The sequence below is a fragment of the Salvelinus namaycush genome, chromosome 30 (genome assembly GCF_016432855.1).
Source record: "Salvelinus namaycush isolate Seneca chromosome 30, SaNama_1.0, whole genome shotgun sequence".
Classification (NCBI taxonomy): domain Eukaryota; kingdom Metazoa; phylum Chordata; class Actinopteri; order Salmoniformes; family Salmonidae; genus Salvelinus; species Salvelinus namaycush.
In genome coordinates this window covers 14,516,376-14,540,122 of record NC_052336.1, presented here as the reverse complement: position 1 = coordinate 14,540,122, position 23,747 = coordinate 14,516,376, and the positions used below count along the sequence as shown (strand labels likewise).

The window sequence follows — 23,747 nt, the reverse complement described above, 5'->3', positions numbered from 1 at the left end:
GGCCTCATTAATATGCATAAATCACTAAGTCAGATGTTCATTGTGAAAAACCTGGTGGATTCTCAAAGCGGGCGATTAAGCCTTACCTTAACTTCCCATCCACTGGTACCGGCCGATGCTTAAAAAAAAAAAAAGCAACTGGTTTTAGCAGCGATCCCTCTTTACTATTGTGCTGAAGGCTTCATCCCCAGAGAACAAGAAAGGGGCTTTGATGAGGGTGGCTCAGAGACTGGATTTGCTTTTGGGAGTTGTGATAATCGCGAGCTCCACCGCTGTTCCTCTGAAATCAGATATGGAACAAGACACAGGACATAAAAGAGAGAGATGTGTTTTGTCTCTGAATTTGTGTTTGAATACTAGTTTGTCAGGAACAGAGGGAGGAAAGCAGCAGAGTGGGAAACGCGCGCTGCCTCTCCCCTCCTGAAGTAGGTGAAGGGGATATGGGGGGGGGGGGGTGGTGCCAGGAGACAGGGAGGGAGGCAGAGAAAGATTGGTTGCCTTGCGGGGTACATCTCTTTGTTGTGTAAATGGGCGCAGGGCTTTTATTTGTCTCTACTTAACACATGGGCGCAGGTGCACTATGTGACTCATAACAGTAGAATCAAAGCAGTACAATCCTGAATGGAATAAGCAGAGGAGCTAATGCAGCTTCTTCTTCTGTCACTCTGTGGAGAAGACGAGTCCTGGATCTTGGAGGAGTTGCTCTCTGATCCCAAGACAGAGCCAAGACTTTAACAGGGAAAAGGGGGCTGTTTTTCTCTTATTTCCTCTGGTTGCAGGGAAAGATAAAGAGAGAGAGCCTGTGGTATGGGTGGTGTGTGGGGATGGAGGTTGAGTAGGCGGTGATGGAGGGCTTGTCTGGAGGCTTTTAGAAGGTGTTGTATGGGCCTGGTGGGAGGTGATGGTGAGGAGATGGAGGGGATATGAGCTGCCATAGCTTGTCTTGCAACTGGCTTTAGGTGTTTAGAGGTTATATACTGGCTGGTAGGAGGTGTGTGTGTGTGTGTGTGTGTGTGTGTGTGTGTGTGTGTGTGTGTGTGTGTGTGTGTGTGTGTGTGTGTGTGTGTGTGTGTGTGTGTGTGTGTGTGTGTGTGTGTGTGTGTGCCTAGGCTGGTGTGGGCGGCAGACAGCGGTGGTGGAGTTTAGGAGTGTCGAGGGCACAGGCGCACCTGGAGCAGAGCAGGGTTGCCGGGGGCAGCTGTGCTGTGCCTTGCCGTGTGAGGAGCCTGCAGTGTACCTGTAATGCAGAAATGCAGCTGGATGCAGATGCTGTTGAAAGGCTTTTGCTTGTGTAAGCACCCAGGCTTCACCAGAGGCCTGAAGAGCTGCTTGATAAACAAAATGAACACAATGCTTCATATCATTATTTCCCCTACTGGGAATTCTCTTTTATTTATTTATTTATTTCAAACTATTTATATATTTTTTCATCCTCACCTAAAAATGGTTGAGGGGGTTTAGATTTGAAGAGCGGTGTGTTTTTAATGAGTGGCTGATGTGTGTATATGTAGGATTTATATTGCAATCATAATATTTATGGGTGCACATCCTCTGTGCATTTAGGTTGTTCCCCTGCAGTATATACCAGGATGTGGAGGCCATCAGGGAGAGCCAGCCAGCTGCTGATTGCAAGCATTCACATGTTTATACCCCAATCTCATCTCATATACACACTTTTTCCTTAACCCACTTTTGCAGTTCATCTTACGTAGATGCTCCTTTTAGGGGACAGGAGCTACTGTACAGATGTAGGATCTTAATTTGATTACTCTTTTGTTACTGTGAATTTTCCTGCACAGCAGGAAATGCAAACTTGCAGTGTTTAAAGTCATGTTTAAAAAGTCTAAAGTTTGTAATTTCCACTTTGAAATGTCAGACTTGAATTGCCCTAACGAAAAATGTGTCAACCCCTACAAAACAGTTCCATACATTTTTAACCACATAATAATTCACATTTCCTGTTGCTGCAGGATTATTATTGTATTATTCTGGCTCAAAGGAAGATCCTACATACAGTGGGGAGAACAAGTATTTAAAACACTGCCGATTTTGCAGGTTTTCCTACTTACAAAGCATGTAGAGGTCTGTAATTTTTATCATAGGTACACTTCAACTGTGAGAGACGGAATCTAAGAAGCCCTCCTGTTCTCCACTCATTACCTGTATTAACTGCACCTGTTTGAACTCGTTACCTGTATAAAAGACACCTGTCCACACACTCAATCAAACAGACTCCAACCTCTCCACAATGGCCAAGACCAGAGAGCTGTGTAAGGACATCAGGGATAAAATTCAAGATCCATGCAAGAACTCACCTCGTGGGGCATCAATGATCATGAGGAAGGTGAGGGATCAGCCCAGAACTACACGGCAGGACCTGGTCAATGACCTGAAGAGAGCTGGGACCACAGTCTCAAAGAAAACCATTAGTAACACACTACGCCGTCATGGATTAAAATCCTGCAGCGCACGCAAGGTCCCCCTGCTCAAGCCAGCGCATGTCCAGGCCCGTCTGAAGTTTGCCAATGACCATCTGGATGATCCAGAGGAGGAATGGGAGAAGGTCATGTGGTCTGATGAGACAAAAATAGAGCTTTTTGGTCTAAACTCCACTCGCCGTGTTTGGAGGAAGAAGAAGGATGAGTACAACCCCAAGAACACCATCCCAACCGTGAAGCATGGAGGTGGAAACATCATTCTTTGGGGATGCTTTTCTGCAAAGGGGACAGGACGACTGCACCGTATTGAGGGGCGGATGGATGGGGCCATGTATCGCGAGATCTTGGCCAACAACCTCCTTCCATCAGTAAGAGCATTGAAGATGGGTCGTGGCTGGGTCTTCCAGCATGACAACGACCCGAAACACACAGCCAGGGCAACTAAGAAGTAAGAAGCATCTCAAGGTCCTGGAGTGGCCTAGCCAGTCTCCAGACCTGAACCCAATAGAAAATCTTTGGAGGGAGCTGAAAGTCCGTATTGCACAGCGAAACCTGAAGGATCTGGAGAAGGTCTGTATGGAGGAGTGGGCCAAAATCCCTGCTGCAGTGTGTGCAAACCTGGTCAAGAACTATAGGAAACGTATGATCTCTGTAATTTTTAACAAAGGTTTCTGTACCAAATATTAAGTTCTGCTTTTCTGATGTATCAAATACTTATGTCATGCAATAAAATGCAAATGAATTACTTAAAAATCATACAATGTGATTTTCTGGATTTTTGTTTTAGATTCCGTCTCTCACAGTTGAAGTGTACCTATGATAAAAATTACAGACCTCTACATGCTTTGTAAGTAGGAAAACCTGCAAAATCGGCAGTGTATCAAATACTTGTTCTCCCCACTGTATGTAGGTGTGTCACCAACTTTGTCAGCCTGATAATCACCATTTCCCTCTGAACAGTAGATCAATAGATAAACTGTGTACATAGTAAAATACAAATAAAATGAGTAATGTGGCACGAACATGATGTAGTACAGGGATCATCAACTAGATTCAGCCTTTGGTCAGGGGGCCGGAACTTAATTACAAATAATATGTGGACTGCAAATTGACCGAGAGAATCAATCAATCAATCAAATGTATTTATAAAGCCCTTTTTACATCAGCCGATGTTACAAAGTGCTGTACAGAAATCCAGCCTAAAACCCCAAACAGCAAGCAATGCAGATGTAGAAGCACGGTGGCTAGGAACATTTTTCCTAGAAAGGCCAGAACCTAGGAAGGAACCTAGAGAGGAACCAGGCTCTGAGGGGTGGACAGTCCTCTTCTGGCCCAAGCAGATATAACATTTGACTAAAACATAATCATTTCAAAGCATTTTGTATATTGGGGAACCCTGATGTAGTGTATATGTGCACTGGAGTCCACTAGTCCCAATTCAAACACATTATTTATTGCTTCTGATATTTATAGTAAATGTAGATCATGAATCCAGTACAATGCACACAAACACAAGGACCTTAGCCATTGCAGATGATCAGAGGTTGACTGTATCAGTCTTAAGTCTTGTAAGGCTTACTTCATGATACAGTGGGCTGACTGTGGTCATAGCTAGATGTATCACTTTGTAAACTGAGCATCGCTCTGAGTGAGGACATAACGGGTTATCATTGGATGGACAGCATGCTGGATGGATGGACAGGAGCAGGGTTGCTGACGGGCAGCTGTACGGGCACCTGCGTTAAGGGTCCGTCTGACAGGGAGACATAGGAGAGAGACGCGCTGCGGCGGCAGCTCTGTGGCTCGTGGGGAAAAGCTGTATCTTGTAGGATAATCATGTGTAGCTGGGAGGCCATTGCTGGTGTGTGTGTAAATAGCCAGGCTTTTTTTACGCGCCCTTGTCACTGGCACAACGGCTTGATGTGACACTTCCTCCTTGGCTGTGGCGACGCTAGTCTGGAGGAGGGAAAGAAAGAAAGTGGCGGGAGAGGGAGGAGGTGGGGGACAGAATCAACTCCCTTCAGGGACTTTTGCTAGCGAGAACCCTGGCTGTGAATGACAAAAAAGATTGTAATTTGCTTTTGACAGATCACTCAGACACCCTTGTTTCTGAGAGACTTTCACTTAGCAGGGAAACAGGGACTAGAAGAGAGGAAGTCTGCTCTGCTCCGGGCTCTGAGACTAAGACCCAGGATTTTGCCTCGCAGTGTTTGGGTGAATGACACACAGAGGTTATCTCCTTTGTGTGTGTGTGTGTTTAGCTGAACTCAGAGAGACTACAGCTCCCTTTCCTCGATGTGCTACATGTATTTTGACTAGACAGCCATCTGCAGGCGGAGCAGGATGGTGCAGGAAGCAGAGCTCATTTTGGGTTCTCTTTGAACCAGGGCAGGTCAGGACCTGGCAGAGGGCAGCTCTTGCGAGTAGACGTGCCTTTGGATGAAACGCGTCAGCAAAGCCTTCTGCAAATACAGCCAAACAATCATTGTTTGATGTGGCCCTTTCATGTAGGCATGGTTGTATCGTCTCAAGTGATCTGGATTTCCTTGTTGTCTGGCTGTTTCACAGCATCAGATGACTTACCAGACAACATTTGTCATGTACTGCACCTCAACATTCTTGTATCCATTTTTTTTGATTAAGCATTTATTTTAATTTCTCTCTTTTTTAATTCAAGAAGGATTTTAAGAGTATGGTCATTGTGACATAGCTGACAAGACTTTCTATGGTCATGGAATGTGGGTTGACATGGTTCATTTCATTTTCTAAAATCAATTCTAGAATATTTATAGTACTAAACAGAACAGGACTGTCTTTCTGTCTACCTCTGCCTCCTGGCTACAGACCAGCTCCCATCCATCTCTGGGTTGGCATGATGCCCATTATCTCAACACCCTGCCCGTCCTATCAGGTCAGCAGGTCAGAGTCAGACCACCAGGGGGCAGTGTGGCAGGCTCTGCTGCTCTGCTCTGACCCCAGTCTGAAGACCCTATGGGGGTGAGCTCATCAGATGGCTGATTAGATAGATGCCCCTCGTTTGACTGGGATGATCCTGAACAGAGATCCTCACCCCCTCCCTCCCCGGGGCCTTGCCTGGGTGTGTTTATCCGTCTTTGGGTTGCTCAGATTTACCAATGACATGAGAGGCGGAGATAAAGGAGAAGGCCAACAACTCCAGAGGTCCCGGCTGCTTTCATCTAAAGGAGAGAAACAGAGTTAAAAGAACATGAAGCAGAAATGAATGCACACATTAAAGTCATTACTCACATTTCAGCCTGTAGTAAATGATTAATGTAGGGCCTGGCTGCGTGAGTGCACCACGTTAATGCAGACCTTGGTTTTAGACTGCTGCCTGCCTGGCTTGGCACGGTGCTCTGTCAACAATCACTAGTGATTAGGTTAATAGAGTGTTAGTTGGACGTCGTTTAACTCTAAACCACACCAGAGTGGCCAGTGGGGTATACTACAAAGCAGGATCAATGAGTTAGCCAGGTAACTTGTCTTTTTATTTGTATTTTTTTTTTAGATAAGCTTGAAATGAGTATGGTCTAATTGACTCAACAACCAAAAGCACATATCTAAGTTTAGCCTTCTTAATGAACCAGAAAATCAATAGTTATTCCTAGTTGTTTATCAAAGTTAGCTGGCTAACTCATTGATCCTGCTTTGTAGTATACCCTCTGGTCTAAGAGAGCGTCAACAGGTGAAACTCACGTTATAGGCTGTATCTGCAGAACCAGTTGTAGGTCAGTTACCCCCCCCTAACGCAGTGGAGGGTTTCCTCATAGTGTGTAAGTCAGAGCCATGTCAGGGCGCTTTGATTGGATTGATCCTTCTTGGGTGCCTGGTTGTGCATTGGCCCAGTGAAAGACTAGAGGACACTGGCAAGAACACTGACTACTGTACTAGGCTGAACTGGATAGAGAGGCTCAGTCTTAATGTCACGGCTCAGAGATAGCCTCCTTCCATCCAGCAGCTTTATTTATGCGTATTGGATCTCTGTGTTTGTGTGGTACACATTGCCGTTGTCGTGACACCCTTTATATTAATACAATTCATTGGTTCCAGAGTCGTTTTTGATGACTGAGAACAAACAAAGAGACAAGGAAGGAATTCAATGTGATGTTGCTATGGAGCTAGAGCAGTGTCCTATCACTAAATAACTTTATGAGCAGTTGTATGGGGGACGGAGGTTTGTATGTCCGGGAGGATTTGGATGACAAAGGGCAGAGTTGATGAAAGGGAGTTGGGTGGAGTGTTATTTTGTGGTTCGTAGGGAATGTGGTTCAGATCATATTTGGATGGGAGAGAGAGAGGGTCTGTGTTCCAGCCTATGTTGAATGAACTCACAGAAGTGTAGGGGTGTACTGAAAAAGATCATATGAGGCATGTCTGTGGGCTGGAGATCCATGTTAACTCTGGGGAGGGTAGACTTTAGAGGGTGTCTGTCTGCCTGTCTCTCTGTGTCTGTCTCTCTGTGTATCTGTGTGTGTCTCTGTATGTCGGTCTGTCTCTCTGTACGTGTGTGTGTGTATCTCCTATGTCAGGTTAATCAGTCAGCCAGGCCAGGAGTGGCTCAGCCAGGATTACCATAGCTACATGTACGTATGTCTGGCAGAAGCAGCACTAGAGGAACTGTATGTTGACTCAGTCACACAGAATGAGTGCTTTATAAATAACTCTAAAGCACCTTTCTGCTTCATACACACATGCAAAGCGTTAGGGAAATAAGGTCAGGGGGGAGTTGGAAGAGGAGGAAACGTGTCTGTCGTTAGAGATTCAGCAGTTAGAGATACTCTAACATCTGAAACTGAAGCAGAGCCAGTAGCACTGCACGGTATGCCTGCTCTGGAACAGCCTACAGATGAGAAAATGCCTGTTCTGTGCTGATTTATGCAGTTGTAAATCATTGGAGTTAACGTGTAATATATGTGTAATTAAGTCAAGGCAAAGCTTTGTGTTATGAACGTCTTGTGGGGTTTTGGGCAGATTAAGAACCCCCTCAGCACCCCTGCCCCCCCAAATAAAAACCAGTGCTTCTTACAGGAAACAATCCTCCCATCCCGTCTTATGACATCATGGCTAAATCCATGCGTGAGATGGAGGTGACCTCAGTGTGTGGATTTGTGGTGGATCTTTTTTAACACCCTAACAAATCCCAGGGGGAAAAGCATGGCCAGTGGCTCAAATGTGATTAGAGGGGGGAGTTGTGTGGACAGGTGCATGGCTGGGTGGCTGCCAGTGAGGTAACACTTGGCCCACTTTGTACACTGATGCAGACTGGTCCTGTTTCTTGGTGACTGATGGGGCCGGGCCCAGGTTCAATGTTGATGAAGTGATAGAGGGTGGTGGTCTTAAGACGATTGGTGTTTAGGATGAGATCTGACATGGTTCAGAAGCTCAGGAAATGAAGTATGACAACGTGGGCGTCTTCTCGCTAATACAGCTAATATCTGTTTGTCTGTTAGACAAATGTAAATGATCCCAAAGTGTCCCTGTGTTTGCAGCTACATGTTGTATGCTGTGTTTGTGAGTAGTAGTAATGCGTCTGCTTTTATCAATGTGGAGTCCATCTCTCTTTACTCATTCTCTTTGAGCTTTCATGTGTTTTTTCTCATCATGGCCTTCTGTGTCTGGACCTGTTTTTGGACCCTTCGAACACACATTTTCCTTAAAGCATCAACTTGAAACGGGTCCAGATATAAAGTGGTACCAGCATGTAGACCCCAGTGCCTTGGAAGAGTTTAAAAGAATCTCAGAGAAGAAAGAGGAATACATAATAATAGTACTGAAGGAAAAACATAATAAAGCCTCGTTTTCTTTGGGAAAGGAGTCTTTCATCTTTCTATAACAATAATGCTCTCAATGAGTGCACAGGACTGTGTTTAGTCCAGGAAGCTTCTACTGGCGGACATGAAAGGCTCCAGGGAGGCTGGATGGAGTGGGCTTTAAAGGCACTGTATGGCACATGGGTCAGTCCTCCTCTCGCCTCGCTCTTCCTCCTCTTCCCTTTCTCCACCTCTCCTCTTTCTCCTCCTTCAATGGAGGCTGACATGGAACAGCAGAGCGGTCTGAGAGTGACAGGCAGACAGCGAAATGAAGTGGCTGTGGCTGTTTTGGTTGTACCCCTCTGCTTCCCCCTGGCCTGTGGTGTACGTCTGAGTTTGAGGCCCCCGGGGGTTTAGGAAATGGAGCATCACAGTTCTGTTGCCTGTCTGACGTCAAGGCCCGGCCCCTCTGCAGCTGTGGCGTGTGTTTAACAACTCTCTCTGTTTACAGTCACCGTCGTGACAAGGGGGTTCATTCTGACTATAGGGAAAGTGTAATTGTTATGGAAGCACACAGTATACATGAACATTCTCACTAAGACGTTCTACAACATTATAAACGTTTCTTTCTCCTTCTCCCTGTCTGTTTTTATGACTGGGTATTCTGCCTAAGAAATAGAATCCAAATTTAATTTGAGGTCTTATTTTTCCTTCCTTTTTTCTTTTCCTTGTTGAGAGTCCATTTTCCCATATTGGTTGTTAATTAGTATAACGTTGAGTGTGGGAACAGGTTCAGCTCCTGTCCAGATGGTTGTGTAGAAACCCTATCCCTTCATGTTACCTCACCGCTAGCGGACTAATTCAGTTATTACAAAAACAACAGATTAGTCCGCTCAGGATTAAAACCTGTGTGGGAGAGCATGTTTATTGCAGTTATTTACTCAGTAATTTGTTTGCTTTTGAATAACATAAATTAATGATATCGTGCCCAAAGCTAAATAGTTTTAGTTCAATCTCCCCTGCAGAAAATGTAAATGTTTATTTTTGGGAGTTATCATTTTTTTCTCCTCTTTCTAAATCAACTCAAGCATTTGTTTTCTGTCCCACCTCCTCGCTTTATCGCCCCCTCCCTCCGGTTCGCCTCCCCTCCCCCAATCTGCTTTCCTCTTTGCCTCAGCACTTATGAGGCTTAAGGGGAAGAACCATTTCAGCCCCTCCCCTTCTCTCAACCACCCCCTAACACTGCGGCGAATGGTTCAGCCCTGTTTTGCATAAGTTTCCTCTGAGTAGATCCATGTGTGAAGGGCCAGCCCAGGACTGAAAGAATTAGTCCCTTTTTAACGGGTTCGATATATGTCTAGGGAGAAGGCTTGTGTGCTGCTGCTGCCGTGCTCTGAAACAGTACACTTGCTCCAGTCATCAGTATAGCTCCAGTCATCAGTATAATAGCCGAAGCTATCATGTATTGCGCCTACCCTGTCCCTGGAATGGGCAGCAACTCCTTAATGTATTACTACAACGGGAAATCGGTGAGTTCTGTCTGCGGGAGAAAGAGAGGGAGAGTGTGTGTGTGTGTGTGTGTGTGTGTGTGTGTGTGTGTGTGTGTGTGTGTGTGTGTGTGTGTGTGTGTGTGTGTGTGTGTGTGTGTGTGTGTGTGTGTGTGTGTGTGTGTGTGTCCACGTTTGTAATTGGCCCTCGGGTATGGAGTTGCAGAATATTGGGTTGTCCGGCTGCACAAGATGTTTCTCGGCTCTAGAGTATATCACTCCTCTCTGCTTTACTCTCTCTCTCCCTGCCCCTTTCTCTCTTTCTCTCTCTGTCTCTCTCTCTCTCTCTCTCTCTCTCTCTCTCTCTCTCATTTTCCCTCTCTCCTCTGTGGACTGATTTTTCCGTTGCCTCAGTTACAGCTGTGTGACAGTACCATTTGTTTTTCTTTGCAGTTCAAATAGAGGACTTCATTTCTTTCTCAATATGTTCTAGACATGTTATAGCCTGAATCTGTTAGATGGTTCACTTCCTTTTTTTAGCTAACCATGTATGTCAAAACTTAAACTTAATTTCAGCACAGACTTCTCTTTTAGAGATAAAGCAGAATATATGCAAGGCACATCAATTGTATATAAGTAGGAACAGAACTCAATATGTGGATGTGTGTGGTTGAAAAAAGTTAAACACATGTTTTTTCCTCTCACCTCTGTTCGTAGACAGATAGACTGAAAATATAGTTTTTTTTAGCTGTGAATTTATTTTTACTGGCTGGTTGGTTCAGCACTGAGACTGGGTTGAAATAATAACACATGGGAGTCTGGGAATGATTACGGAAAAGAGGCTGCCTGTTGAGGTTAGACTTTCCTGTTTGTAGATTGAGCTCTGAGCACCAGCGTTGCTGTTATTCCATCTGTTTTGAATCACATCGGCATTCTGGACTCTACAGGGAGCCTAATGTGATTCCTGGATTGCTCAGTAAAAAACTCTTTGATTTCTGTGTTCCTGCAAAAACTTTATTTTATGTGTGTATGTGGGAGAGTGTGTAGTGTGCGTGTGTGTGGTTGCGTGCGTTTGTGTTTCGGTTTACCTGCCTCTGAGCTAAATTGAGTTTCCTCAGATGCTTGCAGTAATTGTGTCACAGGTGTAAAAGTCTCACTGGCACTGCTGCTGAATAAGAGATGAGCAGAGAAAAGTCTCTTCCTGTTTCTCAGATTCTCTCCAGAGAGCAAAAACACTGAAACACCCACTCAGCTTCATCAAGAAAGACAACTCCACCTTTCAGAGTCAAGGCCTCATTGGACCTCATTCTCTGATTTAAACCAGGAAGTTGAACATTTCTATACCATTGTGAGATTCACTTTTATGAGGTCAACATGTTCAGGCTTGTGTTTTAGCCCTCCTCAAATCCCATTAGGACAATACCCTTTGTTCCTACAGCACCACAGATCGCTTTGATCTTTTTATATTCCGTATTACCAGGAATGTCTTACAGGCCAGGAGGGAGAATATTGGGAACGTGTGGGCAGCATGGGTCAACTTTATGATCCAAAGCAGTCGATAAATAACCAACCAATAGCAAGCTCTTTATCTTCTCTTCATCGGTGGAGAGATAAATAGTGTTTACTGTGAGCATCAACAAAACTCACATTTACTTGTTGGAGTTTTGAGAGTGATTATTGTTTTTATGGCAAGAGCCTTAAAGTCTTTGATTTCTGTGTTTTATGGCGTATGAAGTGTTTTATTTCCGTTGTTTCCTCCAGTTCCATAGAAAATGAGTAACCCAAGCTTTAGAGAATTCAGATATTTGGGAGGATTTGGTGGGTGGAGTGTGTTTTTCTAAGGTGTGGCCTTTCCTGTCTAATATCCCTCAAGTGCACTGAGGACTGTACCAAGGAGGCATCCAGTAAGTGACTGTTTTTCTTCCCATCTCAGGAAATATGAAATAACTGTTTACAGCACAAGATAACATCAGGTTTTGCCTCAGAGTTTAAAATTCATGTTGACAGCTTCCCACGTATATAACACCTGATATCACCTAATTTATCAGAGTGCAGTTGGTCTTTGAAAATTGTGTTTCTTGAGACCTAAATGTTGGAGTTTTTAAGCATCAACAGCTTGAGGCTTGAGATGTCTCTGTTAAAGGGTTGACTGGTACCAGGCTGCAGCGCTCAACATGCCCCATCAGGAAGGTGGTTCTGGGGCTGTGTAGCAGGGGACCATTGTGTTGGAGCTGCGTGCGTGCCTTTTAGCCTCTATAAGTGTGTTAGATTTAGACTTGAAAAGAAAGGCCCTCGGGCATGGTTTGATTCCACATAGTGACGTGCAGAGACAGGATACTGTGTTGACACCAGCAGCCCACTGCTCTCAGCTGTTCTCTTTTGTGAGTTTTTGCTGCGGTGATCATTTATTTTTAAGAGGTTATTTTTGCCGTCGTCATTTGGTGTATCCATATGTTGACAGTTTTAATGTTTTTTTCCATGTGCTGTTTTGATTGGTGTGGTGTTGAGATCAAAGGCGGGTGCTGCAGGCTGGTGATGTGTGGAAAGGTGTGGAAGGACTCATCAGCCCTCTCAGATCAGCCACAGAGAGTCTCAGAGAGTTGCAGAACAAAGCTCTGCCAAGAACCTACTGTCCCCATTCTCTCCAATCTGACAGTGAAATCTGATGCTTTTTGATATTAAGTCAAACATGAGTAAGCTCAGTGTATGAACAACAAACCCTGAATTAATGATTGCTTATGGATTATGATGGCTACAGATATTCTTAAATTAAACGTGATGCGGAAAATATACAGAAACTAAACAGCCAAACTCCAACAACTGTGCTGGTCCTGCTGGCCCGGGCTCTGAGTGATGTCTCTTTAATTCATGTGGTAGTAAAAGGAAACCCAGGCGGGCCCTTCTCCTCCAGAGGCTAGGGGAATGAGGCGCCCGGTGTTTGGGTGTTTTATTAATGCCTTGACTGGCTAGCCCAGTGTAAAGAGGACAATTAGCATCATCTACCGCCATATGCTGCCCATTGAGGCTCAGACTGGGACAAAGCCAGGGCTCCTGTGTGAGGCTAACCTGGAATCACCACGGGAGTCCCCACACCCTGGGTCACATGTGCGAGCCAGAGGAGCCAAGAGATCCCCTCCCCTCCCTGCTAAACGACATGTACACAGGGTGCTGGAGTTACACACACAGCTAATCACATGCTCACACACACTGCTTGCTCAGCAAGACCCCACGGCCCTGAGTGTTGGCTAAGCTGACTGACTGATATGTCGTTCACATGTGTGAGTGTGTATGTGTGTGTCTTTCTCTTGACGTATGTAGTAAAGTGATGACGAATGAAGTTGGGGTTGTGTCTCATAAATAAGATTATTATTCTTCAGTAGGACAGCAAAACATTCTCTCCAAGCCCACTGACACATCTTGTTGCATTAGGAAGCAAACTTTGAAGTTCTTGAAGGGCTCTGTTCACACAAACAGATGAGTATGCCATTAGGTCATTAAAAAAGGAATTTATGTTGCTGGTGACTAGAGGATGGGTGGGGGGTGCTAGGTGGATGGCAGGTCTGGTAGGGACCGGCCCTCTTTGTGGCGTGGTGAGTTCACTAGCTCTCTCTCCCTCCATCTGGAGTGGATGAAGTCAGAGACCACATCACTAATGTTTGGCTTCACGACCCTTTGATCCTCCCACCCAGCCTGGCACAGCCACAGCTGCACAACAGCCCTCTGTGCCTCACCGCTCATCCCCTCCCTCGATCCCTCGCCAGCTCACAGCCAGGTAGCAAAATGAAGAAAAGCACAGGCCCCATATTTTATTTTCTGATTTGATTTCTGTTTCTTTGGCGTGCTGCAATTTGCAGTGTTGATATGAAAGTGTGTGTGCTGGTGTCATTATAGTTCCATTAAGAGCTGAGACAATCTGAAATGCAAACACCACCTGATAATCCAGTCCTCCCTCCACGAGCCTTCCAAATGAGCCCAGCTGCCACACCACTGGCTTCTTAAACTGGCACGGCTCAGTTTGTTCACTACATTCATTAAAGTAGACATGAATATGGCTTCAACATACAAAGCTACTTTACAAATGACAGTCGTGTAAGGAATATGGACAAATTTAGGCGAAGGTACTCGTTTGCATCTAATAATGGTTAATGAAGCCGTCCTTAATGCACTGGCTTTAGATTGCAACCCACCAGGCAGGGTGGTGGGGCATTAGAATTGTTCCTCTTCAACATCATCCTAATAACTCAACCAAATCATCATCATTATGCTCCTGCCACATACAGTGAACAGTCATAACCTACGTCTTAGAGGATAACGACTTGGACAAAATGCTAGACTGCCCTATGCACCTGCTGTTGTTATTCATGTTAATAATGTCTGTTTTCTTTTGGAAGGTGTATGCCCCGTCTCCCAACTCCACAGAAGACTTCAACAGAGATTCTCCCTCCTATTCATCTCCCAAACCCCCCAGCAGTATGTTTGCAACCACTTTCTTTGGTAAGTGATTCTGACTTAAGACAGTCTCTGTCATGGAGTCTAAAGAACCAGTATTATCTGTTTGTGCAATCTGATGCGCTGTCTTTATCCATTTCTTCTCCTGCCTCTTGATGGACTGTGTACCCATGACAAAATATTTCTGGACAAACATCCTAACATTACACTCAGTCACTCTCTCTGTAGTCACTCTCTCTGATGTTGCTGAACAGTTTCAAATGTTCAGCTCGATTTAGCCATTTCTTTCTTCTGGTAGACAGTATTTCACTGAGCCTGGTCTCAGAGTCGCTGGTCTTTGAAGGGATGGGGTTGGTTTCTGTTAGCCAAGGGAGGCTTAGTGTTATCTCAGCTGTGTCCAGGACAGGGCTTGTGTTTCAGTCCTAAGACCAGACTGGGAGAGTGAACAACCCCCTTGTGTGATCCAGCGACTCAGCAGAGAGGAGGGTGACTGCCCTCTGTGGAAAGGTCTCTCTGGGCTCTCATAATCAAGCTGTGTGTTGTGGTTTGCTGTTGTGGTTTGCTTCACGGCGGTTCAGGCATATTGAATTTTATGTAAACTTGACTTTGGTTATTAAACTAAAGCCATTAAAATGTCTTTGCTCCCTTCTGGAATCAAATCCAGGATGTCTCTTCAATTGGATGATCCTTTTGTTACATGAGTCATTATACTGTAAAGAATAGGGATGAAACTCAAAACAGATCAATTTCAACTCAACTCTTGTTTGTTGTCATTAGATGGGACCCACAACTCTTCTGATCCGTGGAATTCCTCCAATGGGATCAACCAGCCTAGTTATGGAGGAATGCTGGGAGGATCTTCATCTCACATGCCGCAGTCAGGAAATTACGTCAACATGCACTCACATGACCGCCTGGTAAGCAACCCAGCTAGTGATGTACGCACATACTGTAAGTGATGTCTCAATGTCTCCCCTACCTATTCTTAGACAGTCTACCTCCTCCCTGTTAAGCTCTATTGCCCCATGCCCATAAAACATTTGGCTTGCATTGGTTTCAATTTAATATTTGTGGTGTGCAATATTGCCCACCCTGCCTACAGAAAAAGTCTAGCTAGGGGAAACACTGTGACTGATGCGTATTCAGCCTCCATGTCCTGTTCTGCCCCATCAGAGCACATCCCCTCCTCTCTGCTGAGCCCGTAGTGAGAGTGGTTGGTGTGAGCTGTGGCCTGGCTATCTCTCTATCTGATGTTGCTGTCTGGGCAGTATCTGTGTAAGACACGGCTGACCCCCTCTATCAGTGTTTCATCTGCTCTGCCTGCCCACTGTGTCTCACTGGGACTCACAGGGAGCCTGCAGCTGCTGCCCAACCAAAGCCCTCTGTCTGTCTGGGCTCCACATTCATATAACCTCTCTTTTATCAAGTGATATTTTTTCACCATGCACAATGCTATTCTTACCACTGAACAAGTGTATGCACACACAATATTGCTTTGTCCTGATGAACACGTGTTTTGTCCTCTTTTTCTTTCAGAATTACCCTCCACACTCTGTGTCGCCGACAGACATCCATGCCAGTCTTCCTCCAATGTCCAGCTTCCACCGCAGCAACGCCAGCACTTCACCATTCGTTAACCCAACACACACCCCGCCTGTCAACACCACCGACGGGGTCATGGGTACGGCGAATATTTGGTTGATCTACTCTTAAATATCAATAGGCGAGATAAATTCCCATAATGATGTTCTCTTCTTTAATCTATGCTCTGTGTTATAAATGTCCTCGCCTTGTTTCTGTAGTTGCTCCAAATCGGGGGAACGCCTCTGGAAGCCAGCAGACTGGAGATGCCCTGGGCAAAGCCTTGGCTTCAGTGAGTACAGCACACCCCTGTTCTCCTCCGGGGAAATGAGAAAGCCTCAAAAGAGATTTAGAAAGAAACTATGTTACAAATCCACAGAGGTTGTTTGTTGGGAGTAAAGCCCTATTGGTTTACTTGTAAATGGAGGCAAAATCCATGCAGCACTTAAAATTGCACTCTCTCCCTCTGAATGCCAGTTTGATTGAGGCGTTAGGCTTACATGGATGGTTAGGAATCCTCTGTGGATATCCCCTCTAGGTTGGTCCCCTCTCTGGGTGTGAATCCTGTGTTCTTGACTACAGTACCTTCTCCACTCACTTTACTATCAAATATATATTTTTATTTCTGTGTTAAATTGAGATGGTGAATTATATTAATGGCCCTCTTCAGTCTGTAAAGGAAGTGACCTCGGTGGTCACGATGGGTATTAAGTGCTATAGTGAATGCTGATTAAATAAGCCCAGAGGGATGTGTTTGCAGTTGTTTCTGGGCCTAAGCCTGGATAATTGTAGACTTAATCTCTGAGTATACAAGAAAGGAAATTGTAAAAAAAATAAATAAAAAAATAAAATAAAAAATCACCAGTTTGAATAATCCAGCCTTGGTATTTGTTCCATTTTCGATCATGTCTCCCTGCACGTTTGACACACAGTAACTCATAAACCTTTGTGCTACTGAGGATGAATATGTCCTCCGTCCAGTTAGAGCCCTCTTGGTTTCACAGAACCTCACAGAGAGCTCTTCTGTCCCTCCTTTTACTGATTATTTCTCATTTTAATAACTCCCAGAACTCATCTGTAACCCGGCCTAATATACACTACATGACCAAAAGTATGTGGACACCTGCTCATCGAACATCTCATTCCAAAATCATGGGCATTAATATGGAGTTGGTCCCCCTTTGCTGCTATAACAGCCTTCACTCTTCTGGGAAGGCTTTCCACTAGATGTTGGAACATTGCTGCGGGGACTTGCTTCCATTCTGCCACAAGAGCATTAGTGAGGTTGGGTGTTCCAATTCTTCCCAAAGGTGTTCGATGGGGTTGAGGTCAAGGCTCTGTGAAGGCCAGTCAAGTTCTTCCACACCAATCTCGACAAACCATTTCTGTATGGACCTCGCTTTGTGCACAGGGGTATTGTCATATTGAAACAGGAAAGGTCCTTCCTCAAACTGTTGCCACAAAGTTGGAAACACAGAATCATTTAGAATGTCATTGTTTTCTGTAGCATTAAGATTTCCCTTCACTGGATCTAAGGGGCCTAACCTGAACCATGACAAACAGCCCCAGATCATTAACCTCCTCCACCAAACTTTACAGTTGGCACTATGCATTGGGGCAGGTAGCGTTCTCCTAGCATCCGCCAAACTCAGATTAGTCTGTTGGACTGACAGATGGTGAAGCAGGATTCACTGCTCCAGAGTCCAATAGTGGAAAGCTTTACACCACTCCAGCTGACACTTGTCATTGCGCATGGTGATTTTAGGTTTGTGTGCTGCTGCTCGTCCATGGAAACCCATTTCATGAAGCTCCTGACGAACAGTTCTTGTGCTGACGTTGCTTCCAGAGGCAATTTGGAACTCGGTAGTGAGTGTTGCAACCGAGGACAAACTATTTTTATGTGCTTCGCGCTTCAGCACTCGACGATCCCGTTCTGTGAGCTCGTGTGACCTAGCATTTCGCGGCTGAGCCGTTGGTGCTCCTAGACTTTTCCACTTCACAATAACAGCACTTACAGTTGACTACGGCAGTTCTTGCAGGGCAGACATTTTACAAACTGACTTGTTGGAAAGGCAGCATCCTATGACTGTGCCACGTTGAAAGTCACTGAGCTCATCAGTAAGGCCATTCTACTGCCAATGTTTGTCTATTGAGATTGCATGGCTGTGTGCTTGATTTTATTCACCTGTCAGCAATGTGTGTGGCTGAAATAGCCGAATCCACTAATTTGTCGGGGAGTCCACATAATTTTGTCCATATAGTGTATCTCACCTCAGAGAAATGAAACCCACCATAGCTTTTATTCCTAGTAAAAAGTGAGAGAAGTAGGATGTGTAAAAGCGTAATGGGTTTACATTTGGGAGGTGCTATGGCTCAGTGGTGCGCACCCGAAAGAGAAAAGTGTGTGTGAGGGTGTATCATAATCACAAATTAAGTATTTTTGTATTCGTAGACTCAATTCTATTAGCATGACAAAGCTGCAGTGAAATGGTCACTGTTGGTCTGGGGTGAGACGAGGGGTGGGGAGGCCAGGGGGAGCGAAGGGGGTTCCTAACTGCTGTGGCTCAACTCTGCGGGCCGCCCTTTGTGGGCCTTTTGTTCTCTGGCCTTTTAAACGGGCCGTGCTTATTGGCCCCGCTGCCCGGGGGAGCGTGACCGATGAGGAGGTGGAGCCTCATTTGTTGTTGGTAAAATGAGTCGTGTTGCAGTTTGAATACAGCAGAAGTAGCCCGGGACCTGAAGAATGGCCCGTTGTATATTGCAGGGTCAGGAGTCACGGCTATAAACGGCCCGCTTTAGAAAGAGAAGAGATATTGGCTAATTCGTTTTGAGTCCCATTGATTTGAGACATACACTTGTGATCACAGTTGATGGTCATTACTTCTCAACAGGATTGAGTGTCTCAGGGTAAAGATACTGAACAGTAACAAATGCTTTTGACTGAGAAATGAGAAATGAAATCCCCACAGGGAAAAACATCACTTTTGGTACACGGAGTGACATGCAATAGCCAAACCATTTGGATTTTCAAAAGTTGATTGAAACACAAAAGCTTGGTGATCAAGCTTAAAAGAGAAGATTATTAATAACGGCATTCCATTGTGTTTACTGAAGTTAAACGGTTTCCTATGAGTAGGATGTGATGTTTACTTGGAGGGAAATCCTTCTGGATCTACTGCCTCTGCTAATTAATGGGAATCAAACCTCTAATACCCTGGTTTACTGGGAGACACTTTCCATTATGGCACAAACTATCCTCTTAAAGGGAACAAATCAGGGATGTGTTGTCTGCTTTAATCCAGCATTTCTCTAAACAAATTAAATCCCTGTGAAAGTTTTAGAGATGTAATCTGTGTGCTTCAGAATCACATCATCCTCTCTCTCTTTCTCTCGCTCTCTTTCTTTCTCTTTCTCTCGCTCTCTCTTTCTTTCTTTCTCTCTCTTTCTCTCTCTTTCTCTCTCGCTCTCTCTCGCTCTCTCTCTTTCGCTTTCTTTTTTCTTTCTCTCTCGCTCTCTCTCTTTCTTTCTTTCTCTCTCTTTCTCTCTCGCTCTCTCTCGCTCTCTCTCTCTTTCTTTCTTTCTCTCTCTTTCTCTCTCGCTCTCTCTCGCTCTCTCTCTCTTTCTTTCTTTCTCTCTCTTTCTCTCTCGCTCTCTCTCGCTCTCTCTCGCTCTCTCTCTCTTTCTCTCTCGCTCTCTCTCGCTCTCTCTCTCTTTCTTTCTTTCTTTCTTTCTTTCTCTCTCGCTCTCTTTCTCTCTCGCTCTCTCTCGCTCTCTCTCTTTCGCTTTCTTTTTTCTCTCTCTTTCTCTCTCGCTCTCTCTCTCTCTTTCTTTCTTTCTCTCTCTTTCTCTCTCGCTCTCTCTCGCTCTTTCTTTCTTTCTCTCTTTCTCTCTCGCTCTCTCTCGCTCTCTCTCGCTCTCTCTCGCTCTCTCTCTCTTTCTTTCTCTTTCTCTCGCTCGCTCTCTCTTTCTTTCTTTCTCTCTCTTTCTCTCTCGCTCTCTCTCTCTTTCTCTCTTTCTCTTTCTTTCTTTCTTTCTTTCTTTCTTTCTTTCTCTCTCTTTCTCTCTCTCTCTCTCTTTCCCTCTCTCTATCTCTCTCTCCCTCCCTTTCTCTCTTTCTCTCTCGTTCTCGCTCTCTCTCATGATTGTCATGTTGCCCTAAAACCTCATTGACCCAAGCTTAACATTCCCCACAAACACAGTGGAAGGTCTGTACATGCTACGGTATGGTAACAGAGGTCTTCTGCCATTGAGAAGACATTGTTTTTTATAGTCCATACAATACACCTCAACTGGTCCGATCTGAGTGTATACTACTCTTCCACTTTTAGTGGTTCTCTCCCTTCACGGGGGCTCAGTTCAGGGCGTGGTCTAGCATGGAGAGGTGCGGTGGTGCAGCTCATTCAGGATAACCCCCTCCGCTCCATCACTATTGGGGGATTAATGCTGGCCTTTGTATCTCTCCCTGTCTATGGCTCCACCCTGGGTTTATACTGGAGTTATATAGCACCATGTTAGAAAGATATTAATGGGATCTAGGGCAGATTTTAGTCCACTTTAGCTTTAAAGGATTTCAACCGCTTTGTTCCTGTTTCCCCCCAAAGTAAAGACATTGACTTTCTCCTCTAATAGTGTATCAGCCATATTACTGTAGATACAGTATTTGTATGATATTATCTATGTTGTGGCTAGTGGGGAGATCTACATAAAACAGCACTAATCAGAGTTGGAGGAGGGCACCTGACTGGTCAGAGCCTTCAGGTGTCGCAGTGAATATGGTTTGCGGTACCCTTTTTTTTGCTTTCACTGAAGCCACTGCTCACCGTTAAAGGCCCATATGTATGCTCTGAACATTTTTATGGGCTCCCCGGTTGGAAAATCCCCAGAATTGATGAGCCAATTTCGGCCGTGCGCCCTGCTGAAGGATGGTGACACAGGCTATAAAAAGTATGGGGAAACGATAGGTTGTGATTTTAAAGAGCTGCACGTTCTGCCTTACTGACAGATCTCTCTCTTTCTCCCTCCTTCTGTCATCCCCCTTACTCTCTTTCCCTCCGTTCCTCTCCCTTTTCCCCTTTCTCTCTCTCCCCTCTCTCTACACAGATTTACTCACCTGACCACACCAGCAGTAGTTTTCCATCCAACCCCTCCACCCCTGTAGGATCTCCGTCGCCCCTGACTTGCACAGCAGGTGCTGCTGCCTCAGCAGGTACAGTGGTGACCACCGGCGCCCCCTCTGGAAGGGCAGGTAGAACATCAGTCTGCACTCTGATCTACTGCACTATAGCAATATACCAGCCTAAACTAGTCCCAATGCCATGGAGAGATGGGGGTTATTGTTTCCCCCGAGCATTCGCACTGGTTCCTCCATAAGGCTCTGTCTTAGTGCTGTAGGTGAACAATGCAAGTGATGTTTATCTCACAATGGTCTTCAAGTGATGTTTATCTCACGATGGTCTTCAGAGTCTCTGTGACTTTGACGACATTGCCTCATGGCGACAGCTGATGCAGTTTACCCCAGACAAATCCTAGCTACATAGGGATAAGGAGTCAGCTCTCTTCAGTTGGTGAAAGGGACTAAGAGACTATCTTAGAGTTTGACATCCTCTCCTCTCAGTCACTGTATTCATTCTACCAGATAACCAACCAGATAATTCAGATAATCAATTTCCCTGAAACTGGGTCCTTAAGTAGCAGAGCAATGTGCAGGGTACATTTAATAATTGTTAGAGACACTCTGACAGAGGAGAACGAGAGGGAAAGCCCAGCGTGTTGTTTTAGTGGGCAGTTGTGCCGTGTGTGGTGATGTAGTGGCGACAGCTGTCTCCACGTATGCCCCCCTCGTCCTCAGCTGTTGCCCTGGTCTGTGTACAGCTGTTCCCCCCATGGACCGACCTGCCTGCAAAGGGCCTCATTTATCTGCCCGAGGAGCGACAGTGACTCAGCTGATGAGAAGGACTATATCGGCTTCACACTCAGGGCAGCATGCCATACTTGGGAGGACAGAGGAGGTAGAATGCCAACAACCATTTAGATTTTATCAGTGAAGTTCCTGTCACCTGGAGATTGAGAGCATCAGTTATTTGGGTGTGGATTGTTTTGTTATACAAATAATGAGACAACATGATACCAAGGGCACCAACTTTTGTTACAATGTGAAACAGAGATTCTCTTTACAATCATAATGTCACGCCCTGACCTTAGAGATCATTTTTATGTCTCTATTTTGGTTTGGTCAGGGCGTGAGTTGGGGTGGGCATTCTATGTTTTGTGTTTCTATGATTTTATATTTCTATGTTTTGGCCGGGTATGGTTCTCAATCAGGGACAGCTGTCTATCGTTGTTTCTGATTGGGAACCATACTTAGGTAGCTTTTTCCCCCACCGTTCTTTGTGGGAAGTTGTCTTTGTTTGTTTGCACTATTGCCTTTAGCTTCACGGTTTGTGGTTTATTGTTTTTTGTCGGCGTAATTTTTAAATAAAGTAAAATGTACGCTCACCACGCTGCACCTTGGTCCTCATCCTTCTTACGACAGCCGTGACAGAACTGCCCACCACCAAAGGACCAAGCAGCGTGGTTTAGAGTACTCCTGGACATGGGAGGGGATCCTGGATGGTAGGGGACCCTGGGGGGAGGCTGGGGAGTATCGCCGTCCACGGGAGGAACTGGAGAAAGCTAATGCGGAGCGGCAACGTTATGAGGGAACACGGCTGGCAAGGAAGCCCGAGAGGCAGCCCCCCAAAAAATGTTTAGGGGGGAACACGGGGAGTTTGGCAGAGTCAGGTTGGAGACCTGAGCCAACTCCCCGTGCTTACCGTGGCGAGCATGTGACTGGTCAGGCCCCGTGCTATGGTGGGATGCGCACTGTGTCTCGGCCGAGCATTCACAGCCCGGTGTGCTCGGTGCCAGCGTCCCGCATTTGCCGGGTGGAAGTGGGCATCCTGCCAGAACGGGTGGTGCCAGCTCTGCGCTCGAGACCGCCAGTGCGCCTCCACGGCCCAGTATATCCGGAGCCTCTGCCAAGGAAGAGGCCTCCTGTATGTCTCCCCAGTCTGGTGAGTCCTGTGCCTGCTCCCAGAGCCAGGTCTCCTGTGTGTCTCCCCAGCCTGGTGAGTCCTGTGCCTGCGCCCAGCTCGGAGCCTCCAGAGACGGCCTCCAGCCCGGAGCCTCCAGCGACGTTCTCGAGTCCGGAGCCTCCAGCGACGGCCTCCAGTCCGGAGCCTCCAGCGAGGGCGCTCAGTCTGGGGCCAGCAGCGAGGGTCCCCAGTCCGGGGCCCGCTACGAGGGTCCCCAGTCTGGGGTCGGCGACGAGGGTCCCCGCACCAGAGGTGCCACCAAAGTGGGGTGAGCCAGCGGTGGAGCGGGGTCTGCGTCCCGCACCTGAGTCGCCGCCGCGGATAGATGCCCACCCAGACCCTCCCCTATAGGTTTAGGTTTTGCGGCCGGAGTCCGCACCTTTGGGGGGGGGGGGGTACTGTCACGCCCTGACCTTAGAGATCCTTTTTATGTCTCTATTTTGGTTTGGTCAGGGCGTGAGTTGGGGTGGGCATTCTATGTTTTGTGTTTCTATGATTTTATATTTCTATGTTTTGGCCGGGTATGGTTCTCAATCAGGGACAGCTGTCTATCGTTGTCTCTGATTGGGAACCATACTTAGGTAGCTTTTTTTCCCACCGTTCTTTGTGGGAAGTTGTCTTTGTTTGTTGGCACTATTGCCTTTAGCTTCACGGTTTGTTTTGTATGGTTTATTGTTTTTTGTCGGCGTCATTTTTAAATAAAGTAAAATACCACGCTGCACCTTGGTCCTCATCCTTCAACAGCCGTGACACATAATCCTCAGTGAATCTACAGTTTCTGTTCAATTTACAAATGCAAAACAAATACTCCACATACATGACTTTCCATATGAATAAACATCTGCCTTTGTCCAAAACCCTTCCCAAAAGTCATAACTTATCCATTTCCAAATCTGTTTCCATTAGTTTAATAGAACGCCTCCATAAAAACTAAAGTTAATGTAGCTTAAA

The 23,747-nt window shown here is 45.8% G+C and overlaps 1 protein-coding gene and 1 non-coding gene across 7 annotated transcripts in view; both read left to right on the top strand.

The window, feature by feature from the left end:
- Nucleotides 1-23,747, top strand: part of LOC120024983 (transcription factor 12-like) — a 90,933-nt gene that overhangs the window by 56,008 nt on the left and 11,178 nt on the right. For 4 of the 6 annotated variants that reach the window (XM_038969387.1, XM_038969382.1, XM_038969383.1 and 1 more), the window contains exons 9-13: nucleotides 14,085-14,187; nucleotides 14,920-15,059; nucleotides 15,679-15,823; nucleotides 15,945-16,015; nucleotides 20,824-20,968. In XM_038969387.1, the coding sequence (XP_038825315.1) occupies nucleotides 14,085-14,187; nucleotides 14,920-15,059; nucleotides 15,679-15,823; nucleotides 15,945-16,015; nucleotides 20,824-20,968 (604 nt within the window). Of the gene's footprint in view, nucleotides 1-9,491; nucleotides 9,736-14,084; nucleotides 14,188-14,919; nucleotides 15,060-15,678; nucleotides 15,824-15,944; nucleotides 16,016-20,823; nucleotides 20,969-23,747 lie in introns of those variants that run through there. The other 2 variants (XM_038969386.1, XM_038969385.1) reach the window with 2 other exon arrangements.
- LOC120025399 lies at nucleotides 21,151-21,235 on the top strand. The gene has a single exon (XR_005473002.1). It is a non-coding gene; the product is annotated as a small nucleolar RNA SNORD35 (small nucleolar RNA).